This window comes from Tachysurus vachellii, chromosome 14 (genome assembly GCF_030014155.1).
Source record: "Tachysurus vachellii isolate PV-2020 chromosome 14, HZAU_Pvac_v1, whole genome shotgun sequence".
In the NCBI taxonomy this organism is placed as follows: Eukaryota; Metazoa; Chordata; class Actinopteri; order Siluriformes; family Bagridae; genus Tachysurus; species Tachysurus vachellii.
Window position 1 is genome coordinate 20,942,318 of NC_083473.1, and position 16,780 is coordinate 20,959,097.

At 40.3% G+C, this 16,780-nt stretch overlaps 2 protein-coding genes across 3 annotated transcripts in view; both read right to left on the reverse strand.

The window, feature by feature from the left end:
* nox5 (NADPH oxidase, EF-hand calcium binding domain 5) overlaps positions 1 to 7,895 on the reverse strand; it is an 11,845-nt gene extending 3,950 nt beyond the window's left edge. Inside the window, exons 1-11 of the mRNA XM_060886273.1 lie at positions 7,597 to 7,895; positions 5,219 to 5,369; positions 4,729 to 4,939; positions 4,393 to 4,630; positions 4,141 to 4,294; positions 3,244 to 3,419; positions 1,568 to 1,750; positions 1,201 to 1,333; positions 606 to 748; positions 285 to 455; positions 84 to 128 (exon numbers count right to left, since the gene is read on the reverse strand). Of these exons, the coding sequence (XP_060742256.1) occupies positions 84 to 128; positions 285 to 455; positions 606 to 748; positions 1,201 to 1,333; positions 1,568 to 1,750; positions 3,244 to 3,419; positions 4,141 to 4,294; positions 4,393 to 4,630; positions 4,729 to 4,939; positions 5,219 to 5,369; positions 7,597 to 7,788 (1,797 nt within the window). The 5' untranslated portion in view covers positions 7,789 to 7,895. The remainder of the gene's footprint in view (positions 1 to 83; positions 129 to 284; positions 456 to 605; positions 749 to 1,200; positions 1,334 to 1,567; positions 1,751 to 3,243; positions 3,420 to 4,140; positions 4,295 to 4,392; positions 4,631 to 4,728; positions 4,940 to 5,218; positions 5,370 to 7,596) is intronic.
* Positions 1 to 15,607, reverse strand: part of hal (histidine ammonia-lyase) — a 107,247-nt gene extending 91,640 nt beyond the window's left edge. The window contains exons 1-20 of one of the 2 annotated variants that reach the window (XM_060886821.1): positions 15,302 to 15,607; positions 15,103 to 15,163; positions 14,904 to 14,931; positions 14,664 to 14,738; positions 14,348 to 14,420; positions 14,097 to 14,163; positions 13,969 to 14,006; positions 13,765 to 13,890; positions 13,485 to 13,624; positions 13,303 to 13,350; positions 12,802 to 12,949; positions 11,904 to 11,999; positions 11,739 to 11,797; positions 11,555 to 11,635; positions 11,380 to 11,445; positions 11,136 to 11,301; positions 10,793 to 10,927; positions 10,158 to 10,266; positions 9,968 to 10,037; positions 9,317 to 9,455 (exon numbers count right to left, since the gene is read on the reverse strand). In XM_060886821.1, coding sequence (XP_060742804.1) covers positions 9,324 to 9,455; positions 9,968 to 10,037; positions 10,158 to 10,266; positions 10,793 to 10,927; positions 11,136 to 11,301; positions 11,380 to 11,445; positions 11,555 to 11,635; positions 11,739 to 11,797; positions 11,904 to 11,999; positions 12,802 to 12,949; positions 13,303 to 13,350; positions 13,485 to 13,624; positions 13,765 to 13,890; positions 13,969 to 14,006; positions 14,097 to 14,163; positions 14,348 to 14,420; positions 14,664 to 14,738; positions 14,904 to 14,931; positions 15,103 to 15,163; positions 15,302 to 15,548 — 1,965 coding nt within the window. In that variant the 5' untranslated portion in view covers positions 15,549 to 15,607 and the 3' untranslated portion in view covers positions 9,317 to 9,323. Of the gene's footprint in view, positions 1 to 9,185; positions 9,456 to 9,967; positions 10,038 to 10,157; positions 10,267 to 10,792; positions 10,928 to 11,135; positions 11,302 to 11,379; positions 11,446 to 11,554; positions 11,636 to 11,738; positions 11,798 to 11,903; positions 12,000 to 12,801; positions 12,950 to 13,302; positions 13,351 to 13,484; positions 13,625 to 13,764; positions 13,891 to 13,968; positions 14,007 to 14,096; positions 14,164 to 14,347; positions 14,421 to 14,663; positions 14,739 to 14,903; positions 14,932 to 15,102; positions 15,164 to 15,301 lie in introns of those variants that run through there. The other variant, XM_060886820.1, reaches the window with a different exon arrangement.
* Between the last annotated feature and the right edge of the window lie 1,173 nt (positions 15,608 to 16,780).

Consider the following 16,780-nt stretch of genomic DNA (forward strand, 5'->3'; position numbering starts at 1 on the left):
ACCATCATATTTAATACTATGATAAATAATACAGTTAAAAGCATGTGGCATTAGATAAGTACCACCATGTAATCATTCCTCACCTTGATGTTACAGTATCGATGATTCTCGCTCAGTTTTGCAGAGATCTGTAAAGTTGTACAATTTCAGTATCAGAACAATGTAAAACAGCTACGTATCAACAACGTCTTACTGGGCAGAACATTAAAAATACATGTGAAATAAATATTGTATAAAAATGTTGTAGGATTTATAGTGTTTGGTATTGTTAAAATAAAAATTACCTCTCTAGCACCTGAAGGCCCGTCTCCTAATTCTACTTGCACTCCGAAGTCTGGGTTTGGTCTCTGTGAACTGGGCCTTACTCCGTTCTTGCGATACAGAGTTAGCTCAATGGCATTATCCTCATTAGATGCTACAGTTCCACCACAGCCCACAGATTTAAACAGCTCCTCCTGCATTCAGCATGGGATGGCAAGAGATGGCAGTTTGTGGTAGTGATGCCTGTTTCAAGTAAAATGCAGGCAACCAAACAGCCTGGTGCCATTGGAATGACTTGCATAGTGAGTTAAATATGTGATTAGCTTCAAAGGTTATGTGCTCACCTGGGTTCTTGCATGGTGTCTTCGGTTCCTCAGGCTGGCTGTTAGTCTCTTGTTGCTGATGGCTTGGCCCTCAGGATGTCGAAAATACTCAAACAGACGATTAGTCCACTGGCCCATTGAGCGCACGTGGAGCCATATGTTATCTATGGAAATAAATAACTTGTCAGATTTTCATGTTTATATATAACATATTTATAGCCATTTTGCTCAAAGTGATCTATGTGTACATCTAACCTATTGCTTCTTGAACACAGAAAGAACTTGTGTGATGGAAAATGACTGTAATATTGTGAACTGCCAATTTGTATTTGGATATATAATTTGGGAAGTCGTGGCCTAATGGTTAGAGAGTCTGACTCCTAACCCTAAGATTGTGCGTTCGAGTCTCGGGCCGGCCATGACTGAGGTGCCCTTGAGCAAGGCAACGAACCCCCCAACTGCTCCCCGGGTGTGTGTTCACAGTGTGTGTGTGTTCACTGCTGTGTGTGCACTTTGGATGGGTTAAATGCAGAGAACGAATTCTGAGTATGGGTCACCATATGTCTGTATGTCACGTCACTCGTCATATAATGTAGTTATAAGCAATAGGCTGTACCTTGTTGCTCTGGTGCACTGCTGATGGTGAACGGGTGCCACTCATACTTGGCTATGACTGGGATGTTGATGTAGACATAGTCACCAGGTTTAAAATGGAAGAACGGTGGCCGCTTAATCACCAGATGTGTTACCTTTAATATCCAACAAAATGAAGAAAAACAATTCAATGGATAAAAATTCAATACAGTCTATAAATGGTTCTCTGGAATGTCAGGACTATACAGTATGTAATACGTTTCATGGTTCACTGAATATAGATTTAAACACTAACACCTGCATTTAAAAAAAACCCAAACATGAAATAACATTTAATATTTTTAAAACAATGCTGAAAGAAAAAACCTTCAAGATTTACAGTTTAGTACCTTAGATGGCAGCAAGTTGACCTCAACAACATACAGAGCTGCCATGCGAGACACTGCCATGCCAACTAACTTCTCCACAAGGAAGATCACACCAGGTGCCACAAACCACTTCCAGAAATTAGCACAGTGGACTATGAGCAGTGCCCAGACCCAGATATAAGACAGATGAGACCAGTAGAAGATCTAAATGCACACAAAAAGAATATTTGTCATAAGAGAATATGTTGTCTGTCAATATTTCAGGAGCATCATACAGTCCATGACAGGCAAAACAGGATGGTTTGCAACAACAAGGGTTACATTAAAAATGGTTTAAATCTAATCAAGAATTTGTTCATCCATCCATTCATCCATTCATCCATCTATCAGTCCATTCAATACACTGCTTATCCTCCTGGGTCATGGGGAACCTTCAGCCAATCTCAAAAGACTCAGGGCACAAGGTAGGGTACACCCTGAGCAGGTTGCTAGTCTATCTTAAGTCAGAATCGCGCAAACACACACCCACCCATTCACACACCAGAGACAACCCCTGAGGTACAAAGATAGCATGCAAATTCCATGTGATGTGACCTTGGACTCTGGGGTGCAATGCATTCAAGACAAGCTTATCAAGAAAGCATGTATTCATTAGCAAAAAGGCAGTTTTCAGAGGTCAGCATTTTGCAAAGGCTCATTATGAGGGCTTAAGAGACTCTAGCATAAGGGTAAGATCCCATGCTTAGCTCATCATGGTAAATTAATGCACCTTGCAACTTCCAGAAAGGCTGAAAAAGTTTACGAATCCCAGACGGAGGCCCTTCATGGTGCTATGGTGTGCGACAAAAACTGCTGCATATGCCTTTTGTGTATCTGGGGTCTTGTTAATGACTAGCTCTCCCTGGCTAAAATATATTATTCCTGGATCAAGTTACAATTAAGTTCACACAAGACCTGTGTGCTAAGTGTGCTTTAATTCAGAAGGGTTTACTGGACTGCTAGGTGATTCAGTCCAAGGGGACAAACCCACAGGGTTACAACAAATGCACTTTTAACGTACAGTATAAAAGGCAAAACCTGCGAAAAAGGAACTTTAATATAAATAAATATACGATCACCAAAGCAGAACAGATGAGACTAATGTACTCACATTCATTCATTCATCTTCTACCGCTTATCCGAACTACCTCGGGTCACGGGGAGCCTGTGCCTATCTCAGGCGTCATCGGGCATCAAGGCAGGATACACCCTGGACGGAGTGCCAACCCATCGCAGGGCACACACACACTCTCATTCACTCACGCAATCACACACTACGGACAATTTTCCAGTGATGCCAATCAACCTACCATGCATGTCTTTGGACCGGGGGAGGAAACCGGAGTACCCGGAGGAAACCCCCGAGGCACGGGGAGAACATGCAAACTCCACACACACAAGGCGGAGGCGGGAATCGAACCCCCAACCCTGGAGGTGTGAGGCGAACATGCTAACCACTAAGCCAACGTGCCCCCTAATGTACTCACAGATTAAACTAATTCCAGGTTAATTTGAACGCTTTTTGAATGCAACAAATCCTATTTCCATTTTCACAAGCACACGCCAAGGCATGTTTGGGATGCATTTATCATATAATGTCATTGTACCAAGAATTAGAAGAAAGGTCATTGGAGGAAATCCAAATAACAGTCACTTACCTCAAAATGACCACTGCGTCTGACAAATGTGCTGGAACAAACCACCATGAGACAGATGAGGACCTGCAACACAACCCCAGTGATAGAGGCAGTACCCTGAACCCATCCGATACCGGGACGTGTGGTGAAAAGGTATTCCCACATCCTATATCCTCTTTCAGCTCGTGATAGCAAAACTGGGGGAAGGAAATACCAAATGACATACTGTACAGCTTACTGGATTAAAAGTCTAATAATGGAATTTACTATAGATTTCAAACAGACGATGGATTATACATGAGAGGATGCTGCATATTAAAGTACACCTTCATTTCTACAGATGTTTCTTTAGGAATTACATCATGAATTCTTATTATGTCAGGATTATTCTGTATCTTCTCATTGGTAAACATAAAGGGCACTCATATTTTATAGAAATTGTGTTGGTTTGTGGGGGGCACGGTGGCTTAGTGGTTAGCACGTTCGCCTCACACCTCCAGGGTTGGGGGTTCGATTCCCTCCTCCGCCTTGTGTGTGTGGAGTTTGCATGTTCTCCCAGTGCCTCGGGGGTTTCCTCCGGGTACTCCGGTTTCCTCCCCCGGTCCAAAGACATGCATGGTAGGTTGATTGGCATCTCTGGAAAATTGTCCGTAGTGTGTGATTGTGTGAGTGAATGAGAGTGTGTGTGTGTGTGCCCTGTGATGGGTTGGCACTCCGTCCAGGGTGTATCCTGCCTTGATGCCCGATGACGCCTGAGATAGGCACAGGCTCCCTGTGACCCGAGGTAGTTCGGATAAGCGGTAGAAAATGAGTGAGTGAGAGTGTTGGTTTGTGTTTAGTGAACAATAAATACAGGTATAAATCTGCATCTACAGAGCATCAATGAGCTATTAAAGAAACTCAAGGAAATGTAATTACCAAAATTCATGACATGTGCCATTGTGTGCACCAGAGTGAAGATGAAGATGGCATAACCCACTATCTGATGCAGAAGAATGTTCTGGTCCAATGGAAAGACCTTCGCAACCCAGGTGGCACGCAGCCATGTGAGACAACGTCGTAGCATCAGCACCTGCAGACAACACAAATTAAGCTGTGACATACCTTCTAATTTAGCGATAACTAAACTGGACTTTATTGAGAACAACCCTCTGTATGTGTGAAGCTCACCATAATAAAAGTGCAGTTGAGGTTAAGGCATATTCCACAGCCTTTCGCCAACATGAAGCAGGGTCCACCAGCAGCATGCTGCAGCATAGCTATGATGAAGAGGAGAAGGTTGATGAAGGTGTACAGGCAGAGGAAAAACAGCTTTCGGCTGTTGTTATGCCAGTACGCTCGTGTCAAATAGCGATGCGTCTTCCTCTTCCTTTGGTCCACATCAGGAGGTTTTAACCAGTTAGCAGCACTATAGCAATCCAGATATGACAAATGCAAATAACATTATGGTTAAAAAATAGTTCTGAAGAAGTATAAAAGGTTAACCTACCAATTTCCCAAATCTACCTGATGGTGAGGTTCTCCATGACCTCAGGGAAGTTCTCAAGCTCTGCCTTCAGCTCCTCAAATGTAATGGAGCCACTGTTATCTTTATCAGCTGACTCAAATAGAGCCAGTGTCAGATCATCTAGTTTCTCCTCTGGCAGAGAGATGGCACTTTCCCTCAGACAGGATTTTAGCACTGTTCGCAACTCATCAGGGTCTATAGAACCGCTTCCTGTAAATTCCTGAGGTTTATTATTTATTTATTTATTTATTTATTTATTTATTTATTTATTTATTTATTATTTTTTATATAAAAATAATTTCAATATTCAACACTTTCAGATGCACAAGTACTGTATGTATAAACAGATACATATAAAAGTAGAAGGTTTAAAATGGTAATTATAAAACATAAGGGCTTATTAACTCACACCTACATGTACTGTATATTATATATAAGTGCAATACCACAGAGAGAAGTCTGTTGTCTGATTACTGTATTGTAACTGACCGTCCACATCGTAGACCTGAAAGAGAAATCGCAGCTTGTCTGTCTCGTTGCCATGAATGAGGAGGTCCAGAGCCTTCAGCAGCTCATCGAGGCTAATAGATCCGCTGCCATCTGAGTCAAATAGTGCAAAAAACCTCTCTGCAAAAAAGGACTGACAAAGCAATGGCCAAGAGAAAGAAACGAGTATTGTTCAGTTTTAAATACATGACAGTTCAAATAAACAAAAAAATTCAGCAAAGACAATTTATAAGGATTTATGGACACATTTTTATATGTAATGAAATAAAAAAGTATTTAGAAATAATTGCTATGATTATTATATTCTTCAAAAGGCAATACACATTAGTATATCATCTCAATTTAAACCCCGTTTGGGTAAAAAAACAAACTGAAAACAAACAAACTAACAAGATTTGTGCCTGAGAGACATGTTAAACCTCAGAACATGTACTGTTTAGCCATAACATTAAACCACTGACAGATGAAGTGAAAAATCTTTATTAGCTCATTCTAATGCCAACTGTAATGCTGGGGTGAAGGGGTGGGGGGGTGGGGGGTTTGTGGGTGGTGGTTAAGGCTGGAGTTAATATTCCGCAGCAGGCTAAATTTTGATGGCTAGGCGAATGGCTCAGAGCATCTCCAAAACAGAAGGTTTCCTATACGCAGTGTTTCCGGTACCTACCAAAAGTGGTCCACTGGTGACTGGGACATGTTTGACCCCGGTCTAAATACTGTAATAAAAATTGCTGAAAATGTCCAAGTCTCCATGCTGAACCTTGTTTAGTGCTGAAAGCACCTACAGTACAATGGACATGTGAACACCACAAATGTATCATGAAGCAAAATAACGCATGAAATGTGATGAAGAATCAAAGTGTGATTAAGTATTCTTTACATCATGTGGGCAGATGGGTGCATGTGTGTCTTGGCACCATGATGCCCTTTGGAAAGACGGCAGTGTGATCTTCTGGAAAATAATCTGCTGGGAAGCTTGGATCCTGGCATTCATGTGGATGTTACATTAACATGTACCACCTACCTAATTATTGATGCTGTCCAAGTTCACCACTTCATTGCAACAGTATTCCCTAATAGCAGTGACTTCCTTCAGCAGGAAAAAAGTGCCCTGCCACACTGACCACAGTACTGTCTGGGAATAGTTTGGGAAACATGACAAAGAGTTCATGGTGTTGACATGGCCTCCACATTCCCCAGATCTCAACCTGTTCGAGCGTCTGTGGAATGTGCTGGACAAACAAGTCTGATCCACGGAGATACCACATCACATCTTACAGGACTTTAAGATCTAACGTCTTCTTGTCAGACACCACAGCAAAACGTCATGCCTCGGGTCAGAACTGTTCTGGTGTGCACAAAGGTTAAGCTACATAAAATTAATGTGTGGATTTAATGCTATGGCTGCTCTGTCTACATCTTGTGCTACTACTGTATCTATGAAACATTTACTGTATTACAGTATTTTTATATTGGTATATGCCATACTTATAACAAAAATGAGCTTATATTTATAGTAGATTTTTTGGGAGATGATGAAAATATTATAAGCAATAAGAAAATATACCAAGCTCAAAACTATAACATCATAGATTAGCATAGACTTAGAGAACAGCAACTCTCACATATGTCCCTGTACTGAGTTCAATTCAATGCAATTCACTTAAAAAGTAACTGTATTGGGATGAACATATTGCCCAATTACATAAGTAGTATTCTACGATGATTCAATCAATACGAATACTCTCACTCACTCATTTTCTACCGCTTATCCGAACTACCTCGGGTCACAGGGAGCTTGAGGCGTCATCGGGCATCAAGGCAGGATACACCCTGGACGGAGTGCCAACCCATCACACACACACACACACTCTCATTCACTCACGCAATCACGCACTACGGACAATTTTTCCAGAGATGCCAATCAACCTACCATGCATGTCTTTGGACCGGGGGAGGAAACCGGAGTACCCGGCGGAACCCCCCGAGGCACTGGGAGAACATGCAAACTCCACACACACAAGGTGGAGGCGGGAATCGAACCCCCAACCCTGGAGGTGTGAGGCGAACGTGCTAACCACTAATCCACCGTGCCCCCTCTTACCTTACATGTTATGTTATATTTCTGTGTTTCAGATAAATCTAGCTGGTGTACTGTTTCAAGTGCTGTATAATCTCAGACAAAGCCGTAGCCAAGTGTGCATACAATGTCCATTTTTTTGTCTATAACACATACACTGACCATCGTCTATAAATTTTGTGCATGAACCACACAGAAAGAACTGAGCAAGCGATCGACCAATTGTGCTGATCACTGATCGTTCATAAAGCCTTCTTAGATCCCACAGATCATCAGCTCTCACCTCTTTCACTTTGAGAGCTGTTTTAAACTCGTCCAAGTCAATTTCCTTGTCTTCTCCTGCAATCGTCTCAAATTGTTTGGTGACCCATTCGAGCCAACGAGTGTCCTCATCCACACTCATTCCTGTAAAGCGAACAGTATTTTCCTTAGGATGTAAAGGCAAAATGGTAAAGCACAATGCCATAGGATTCATTTATATAGTTAGAATTTGAAATAGTGATAGAAATGAAGACAAAAAAATGTGACACAAAACTTGGTATTGTTCATTAAGTCATTTTTATACTGATTTGATTTCTGTGGTCACGGCATTTCATTACAATAGAAACTAAATAAACCAGTTTGTAGATAGTAATTTTGACCTGCTGAACAATTACAGTTTACATTTGAGACCAAAGTCTAAAAAAAACAATAGAATGTTTCATAGAATGAAACTTACTTGATTGTGTATTTTTCAATATCCTTATGAAGTACTGTTTTTTTTTCAGCAATGCAAACAACAAACCCAAACTGTTATATATTTTTTTAAAATAACCCTCCGTTTCTTGTGTTCTTTCCTTTAGAGAGAAAGGATGGAAGGATGAGGAAGGATGGACCGTTGTGCTGATCGGTGTCCCTAATAGGAACAGAGCAGCTGTGTCTGACATGCCGTGTGTATCACTATAGCCGACCCCCTTTCTTTTACACCATGCATGACATCACTGCTAATTATAGGAGCCATAAAGACCAAATAAATGAAAAGTCTTTTCACATTATATATCGAGTAAACCCAAATTGAGACCTTTCCGGAATCCATGTAATCAAAATGGGTAACATAAATTCAGGTTAGATTTAAAAACAAAATATATCTAATGTCCAAACCATTTATAAATTAGTTGTTTGAACATTAACGCTCCCTGATTGACATTTCCTGACCGGTTACTGATGTTTGTTCTTAATAATGAGGGAGTGATACTTCTCAAATCTGTTATAATCTTCCTTTTATGTAAATAGAAATCTTTGAATTGGAAGCAGGGGGGACACGGTGGCTTAGTGTTTAGCACGTTCGCCTCACACCTCCAGGGTTGGGGGTTCGATTCCCGCCTCCGCCTTGTGTGTGTGGAGTTTGCATGTTCTCCCCGTGCCTCGGGGGTTTCCTCCGGGTACTCCCGGAGGAAAGACATGCATGGTACATGCATGGTAGGTTGATTGGCATCTCTGGAAAATTGTCCATAGTGTGTGATTGCGTGAGTGAATGAGAGTGTGTGTGCCCTGCGATGGGTTGGCACTCCGTCCAGGGTGTATCCTGCCTTGATACCCGATGACGCCTGAGATAGACACAGGCTCCCCGTGACCCGAGGTAGTTCGGATAAGCGGTAGAAGATGAATGAATGAATGAATGAATGAATTGGAAGCATTGCTACTACACACTCATGTTTCTCTGTTCCTCTCAACCGACTTCAGCAAGATGAGCGAACGCGTCTTCCGAACGAGAATACTTTTAATTCAAAATTTTCTGTTTTCAGCTTACACAATTTCACACTTTTTTTTTCCATAAGGTCAAATATTCGCAGTGTTGATAAGCAAAATATTTCATACACAGAGAAACCAAGCTTGAGAAACAATAAGTGTATTGTTTACAGTTCAGACCTTCAGAACGATCAGTTATACACAGCACATTTTGTACATAAAGACTTTTATCAGCATTGTGTTAATAACGATGGCTAATGTCATATATTTTCTCGGTCTCTGTCACTCCAGTCGCACTCTTTTCTGTGGAGACGGTGGTGACTCCAGAGAGAATGCAGTCGGGGAAGATGGGCGTGATTCGGGAAAGTGCTCTGTGCAGTACTTCTCTATGTACGGCTTAGCCACGTTCCAGACCTGGGAGAAGAATATGAAAAAAAATGTAATTTATTTCAGATAGGAAACAAATTTCTACACTGTGAAAATATTTGGTATAAAAAAAGCAAAAAAAATTCAATTTCACAAATTGTATTTACAACTGACTTAATACAAGACTAGTAAACCCAGTTAAATAAAGTCTTATACACCAAAGATAATTTTACTTTTTTTTAAGGATTAGAAGCAAAATCCTGTGAATAGAATAAGAAAATTTCTCCAGTGTTTTAATATGAAATATGAGATCATATGAGATAAATCTGACTATATTCAAGAGTTTTTTCACTCTTGTGTCATGTGACTTCAGTGTGACGGTTACGAAGGTGAATAGCATAAACTGGTCCAGGATACGTGGAAAAAAGTTATCACAGTGTGTTATAATGCGATAAATCATGAGAACCACATGCTTTTAATGTATGTAATAAAAGATCCTGAGTTACAGTCCTACAATAGAAAAACAACGCTAGTCGAATACAGAATGGAATGAGATTTACTTTCTGTTCTATGAGTAGACGATGGGCAGTCTCAATGTCTGCAGCCATAAACCTGTCTTTTATCCAGGGCCTGTGCATTTGAAAAAAGGGTGAAGAAGAGACAAAGAAAATAAAATAAGTAGAGTTACACAACGAGCTAATTTGTTGTTTCTGAAGGCGGTGTGCTTTTGGACAGTGCAGCTTAACTTACTTGACAAAAGAGCGAACAAGATCATTCACCTTCTCCAAAGGTGTTGTGGTGTGGAGCGGCCGGAGGAACTCAATACCCTGGCAAGCTGCTAGCATTTCAATAGCCAGCACTGTGGAAACATACCCAGCACAGGAGCAGTCAGAGATACACATGCTTAAACTTAACATCTCTGCTGAATAAACCCACTTTGGAGCAGCACCAAGGTGTCTATAAACATGACCAAGCTATTAGACCATCTTGTGGGCGAGTCTCCTGTTAGCTCACTAGTTCAGTGGCTAGTTCAGTTCACCGATCTGGAAGTCAGCCATTTTAATGGCTGGAACTTTTACTCCCTTAAAAATAAATGGTGGAAGAACTAAACTCTCAGCCAACTTCATCTTCAAGTGTTTAATGATCCTCTAGCTAGCCAGTACCATGACAGAAATGTGTTTGATTAAGCCATATTTGATATGTTTGGGTTCTTTCAGTGACTGTTGAGGAAATTGAGTTATCAATGTCCTGTTATTTAGTGAGCCAAGGTCTTTATCAGTGTCTAAACTTGTTATATTCACAATCTAGTTAGCTCGAGAGCTGATTGAGGTAGACCCATAAACTATATCTTGGATAAGAAGTCTCTATTTCTGTTTATACTGTACCTTGCTCCACATGTTCAATCACTCTTAGAGCTTTCCTGGCAGCCCATCCACCCATGGACACATGATCTTCAGTGGCTGCACTGGTGGAGAGAGAGTCCACTGAAGAAGGGTGGCATAGCACCTTATTTTCAGACACTGTATAGAAAAAAATGCCTTTAGCATGTAATCATGCAATAACAAGCTTTTAATGACAGCTCAAAGATATTCTCGGTCTCGACTATGATTTCTTGATTGAGCCTAACCGCGCACCGTTATACAGTAGAGACGTCATGTGTTTGACTGATGGGGCTCATGGTGTGATGTGTAGGTGTATGAGGTGGGCAGTGGGTGGTGGATGACTGACCGAGAGCTGCTGCTGTGCAGTGTGCAATCATAAAGCCCGAGTTCAGCCCCCCTTCATTAACCAGAAACGCAGGTAGCTCGCTGAGAGACGGGTTACACAGACGCTCGATACGCCTCTCGCTGATGGACGCCAATTCATGAACTCCTATACACAAATAATCTAGTGCCTAGAATAAAATTATACAGCTATTTATTGGTTCTTGTATATTCACAGACCTTTAAAATGTTGCATGTACAGATGATACCTTTGCTGGATATTCTCCATGGAAGTTTCCTCCTGAAATGGTCTCTCCCCTTTCAGCAAAGACCATCTGGTTTATTTGTCAGGGTTAAACGGATGGCAGTTTTAGAGGAACTTAAAAAAAAAAGTAGCAGTACATGCCATTGTGACATGATAGTTCTAATATTCAGAAAGGATACAGGATTATCTGTAGCACTATTAATTTCTGTATTTATTATATTTTTCACAAAAGCAATCGTGTCGTTGACAATGCCATGGACCTGCGAAACAAAACAGAAGGAGATTTCTCAGGCCGAGAGAACACCATGTAAATGATGATAGAGGTCTCAAGCGGTCTCTTCAACCTTAAGGCGGAGAGCTAACCTGGGGACAGCATCGCATGGTGTAGGCATCCTGGACACGGTCACAAAACCTGTGGCTTTCTATAAGTGCAAATAGCAAATATAGTTAACTAAAAATGATTAGTTTATGCTAGCTGTATATATATATATATATATATGATATGTTAGAGGTTTTTAAGCATTTTACCTGCAATCTCAGAAGGGTGGTGATCAGAATCCAGAAGCGCACGGAAACGCAAGGCCACCTCTTTCTGTCCTGGGTGGGGACGCAGCTTATGGATGTCTGCAAGAGGTTTGGTGTGTATGGAGTTTTGTTGTAACAGGTGCTGAAACAGGTCATATTTTAAGGAGAAGTTTCACTGAATTTCTCCATTTATCCACGACTAATATGCAAAGCGCTCTCTATTGTTACTATGACCTGATGGTACACGTCTTTTTTTTTTTTTTTTTTTCCCACCACTATCTATTAGTGCCACCCTTCATAAACAATAATATAAATAATAAAAAGTAAAAATTACAATTTTATATTATATTATATTATATTATATTATATTATATTATATTATATTATATTATATTATATTATATTATATTATATTAAACAACAAATTGCCCTGTTTTAAAAATTTTATTTGCCCTTACTTTTTAGGAATATTGTTGTTGAACACAAATATGAATATGTCTTAGTCACTGGACTTGAACCTGTGGTCTGAAACTGATGAGTACAGTGAACCCGAGAATAAAACATATTTTTTTGCATAGAAGATTGACCACAATCTTCTACAAGTGCCTCAAGCTTTGTTAGACATTACAGGAAGAGGCTCAGTTCTTCTTTCTAGTGAGACTTAAACAGATATTAATTATAAGGATACCAGTCGTGTGCACTATTTTTAAGCAAATTGAGCTCAAATTATTGCATGTGTTTTGTAAATATTTTCAAGGGTGCCAATAATTTTGATGTTCCTGTATATCTGAATAAATATACTGCAGTCCTGTTAGCCTGCTTTCTCTTAGTGTATAGATAGCAGACAGCTCTAGATATATATTATCCACATATATGATTGAATGGAAAAGTATTTTCTCACCACTGTCAAATGCTTTTGTGGTTCCCTTGAGGACCTCTAGGGTGAGTGCAGCAATGATATCGGCCTGTCTGGCGATGGACTCCGCTCTCTCTACAGCCTCTGCACCTAGTGAAGTGATCATCTGCGTCCCATTAATCAGAGCCAGACCCTGCAGATCAGGACAAGTAAAATGTTAAAGCAACTGTATCATCCATAATACTGTACAAACCACTTTAAATGACAGAAACACCTTCCTTCCAGCTTTGTTCATATAAATTGTAACACAACACAAAGTTCTTAAATTATCTACAATTCAACGACACAGCAGTTAAGCAGTATTTTGTATGGATTTTATGTTTTTGTTTCATCCTCCCCGACGTTAGCCTCTATAATCCAAGGGTCTTACAAAACCTGGCTTCAGATGGGTCAAGGGCACATTTTCTAGCTGAGGCCATCACCACTGTGTCAACACAAAGACAGATAAACATGGTTAAAGCCTGACAGAAATGATTAGAGTAATACCTCTTTTGGTTTCAGTGATATAGGCTTTAACCCGTGTGCTTCCAAAACCTGTGTGCAATGCAAAGGTCAGACTTAAAAGGATTTCTGTGTGGGAAAGCAAATATATTTCATAATGCTTTCATCATAAGGCTTTGTAAACACAGTGATACTGCACGGACAACAGCGCAGCACTAGGATCGTACATATTTTGCATCGGCCCATCCGCTCTTAGGTGACCACATTTTCCCTTCTCCCATCAGCCCCAGAGCTAAGTGTGAGAGAGGAGCGAGGTCTCCGCTGGCACCCACTGTTCCCTTCTCAGGAACGAAAGACAAACAGGACGCTGAGGAGACAAAAGGAAATAGCATGATAACAAAGAAGTCTCTAACTAGGCTCTGTGTGTTCTTGTGTGTCTTGGCAGAAAAGAATATTAGTATCATTCAGTGCTTTCCAAGTGTAACACTACTGAAAGCTTTTATGTACCATTGAATGCCTGTATCATACTGTGCAGGGTTTCCAGAGAGACCCCACTGTATCCTTTAGCCAGGATATTTATTCTGAGGGCCAGCAACATGCGAGTCCTCTCAGGGCTCAGAGGGCTACCCACACCTACACACACACACACACAAATCAATGAATTGAAAATATAATCAATGGTCAATATCTAGATTCAGAAAATCACTTCACCTGCAGAGTGTGAGCGAATAAGATTCTCCTGCAGTTCCCTATAAAAGAGAAACAAATATTTTTTCTGTTCACTGTAATTTTTGAATTTTTTATTTTATACCCATTTACTATCAAAAGTGTGATTATACTTGAGTTTGCTGATTGGGATGACGGTTCGAGCAAACTTCCCAAATCCTGTGGTGATCCCATACACAACTGGAGAATACAGCAAACAATCAGATATAATTTAATTCATTACATGTACCAAAGGTTAAAATGTTTAGGAACTTTCCAACAATAAAGCATCCTTTTATAATATGAATGCTACAGTATAGGAGAGTAATTCATTTCAGACACAAACAGATCAAGTATCAAAGGTTATGAAGCATAACCTGCTTACCTTTTTTTTCTTTCACGATGGTGTCCAGAAGTTCTCTGGACTGCTCCACTTTTCTCTCAGCCTCAGAGGTCAACTGGTCATAACCACCACCACCACCACAACAAGAACAACAACAACAACCAAAATCTATCCAAAAGTTTTGCTTTCTTTTCGATTTTTTGAAGAGTAAAAGTAAAAGTAGGTTTTTAAGCACAGTCTTGTAAATAATAGTGCTATATTTAACATTACAGTATTGCGTCTATTGTGAATAATACAGTAAATTGATTGCATATGATACACTGATGAATGACGCATCATTCATGCAAAATTTATATACCTTAATCTTGTAACGTCCTCTTCCTAGGTTGACTAGATCAGTGGAATTCAGATTGTTGCCATCTAGGTAAAGGTACTGTACACAGATAATCTCATCAATTTTTGAAAATTTTATAAATGATGATAAGGAAATGTCTTTCCGATCAGTAGTCCAACGCAAGCCAGGCTCTTTTTTTTAAAGGGATTTGCAAGAAAGATTACAGGTTTTTTGCCAGCTCGGTTAGAAAAGAAACAATCTCACCTCCTCTGGCTCTCTGTAGGCTCTTGTTCTGATTATCCTTGTTAAGGTGGGCAAATGTTCAAACAGTCTGTTTCTAATTAAACTTACCAGACATGTGAATTAATGTTTACAGTGATCATGCTCTGAATGTAGGTATTTTTCTAATAGGAGAACACACATACAGTAGTGACATCACAATATATATTTTTTTTTAGGATACAGATATGACGTTCCAGGTTGGCTAGGAATGAAATCCGAGGACATGGTGTCTCCTTTTATCTCTAGACAAAACGAGAGACACGTCACTAAATGTTCATTATGGAAAATGTAATCGGTTATTAGGTTTTATTAGAGCAACTTGAAGAAACACAAAAACAAATCAAATAAAACATAATCGAATAGAATTTTTGGAACATTACCAAGCTCAACAAAGTCATTGTCTTCTAATACGTCATCTATCGTATCATCAGCATCCAGGAGTCCTTGTCCCTGGCACCTCCTGGCTACAAAGCAGACATCTTTGACGTGAGGGAAGCCTCCGTTATCAGGCTTGTTTTTGACATAGCGCTTGAGAGCCTCCACTCCTAACCACTGTATAGAGCATGATGTATCCTTACAAGGCACGGTCAGCCACTCATCTCGTATATGCACAGTAAAACGAGGCATTGTGCCACTTTGGTCTACCAGGTTTAATGTCTACTCAAGTTTGTACTGAAAGAATAGAAGTGTGGGACCACATTTGGTGGAAGCCACCAGGTGCAACAGACCAATCAAATGTCATCTAATGAACCCCTCCTCAGTGCAGGGCGGTTGAACCCTAGGTTGTGTTTGTGCACGTTATCTCTAGCCTCTAGTCAGATATATCAGTCAACACACACACACACACACACACACACCGTTACCTAAACCTTAGTAAACATCGTTCATTTTAATGAACTCAGCATATTGTTAAGAAAATAAAGATATATAAATGAAATAAATAAAAAAAAAGATATCTATATGAACATACAATCATGTATTAAACTATTTCAACATCAAGGCCAATTCATTTGTCGTTGTGTTAGGATGAAGACATTTGGGTTTGAGATGAAAAGACGCTTTTATTTCCTGGTAAATTCCATAGCACATTTTATTATGTATCCAAATTTGTAGCCAGCGATAAAATTAATTTCTTTGGAAAGGACATGATCTACAATCACGCTCTCTGGTGTCTCCCAGATAAGGATGGGTTCCCTTTACAGTTTCCAGCTTTTTTCCTCATGTCGTCTCAGGGAGTTTTTCTTTGCCACACTTGCCTCTTGTCTTGTTCATTTGGTATAAACATATATTTAAATTTCAATCTGTATAATTTATATTCTGAATACTTATATTCCTATAATGCTGATTTGCGACTAGGGGGGCACGGTGGCTTAGTGCCCCCCCTAGTTAGTGCACGTTTGCCTCACACCTCCAGGGTTGGGGGTTCGATTCCCGCCTCTGCCTTGTGTGTGTGGAGTTTGCATGTTCTCCCCGTGCCTCGGGGGTTTCCTCCGTGTACTCCGGTTTCCTCCCCCGGTCCAAAGACATGCATGGTAGGTTGATTGGCATCTCTGGAAAATTGTCCCTAGTGTGTGATTGCGTGAGTGAATGAGAGTGTGTGTGTGCCCTGTGATGGGTTGTCACTCCGTCCAGGGTGTATCCTGCCTTGATGCCCAATGACGCCTGAGATAGGCACAGGCTCCCCGTGACCCGAGGTAGTTCGGATAAGCGGTTTTGCAACTATGTGCATTGTTAAAATCACTATACAAAAAAAAAAATTTAACTGGATTTAATTGTTTGGCTTTAATTGTTAGTTCCCTTTCCACCTTTTTCAGACTTCACAGACTGAATGTTGCTTCATGTGAGTTGATGTGATTCTC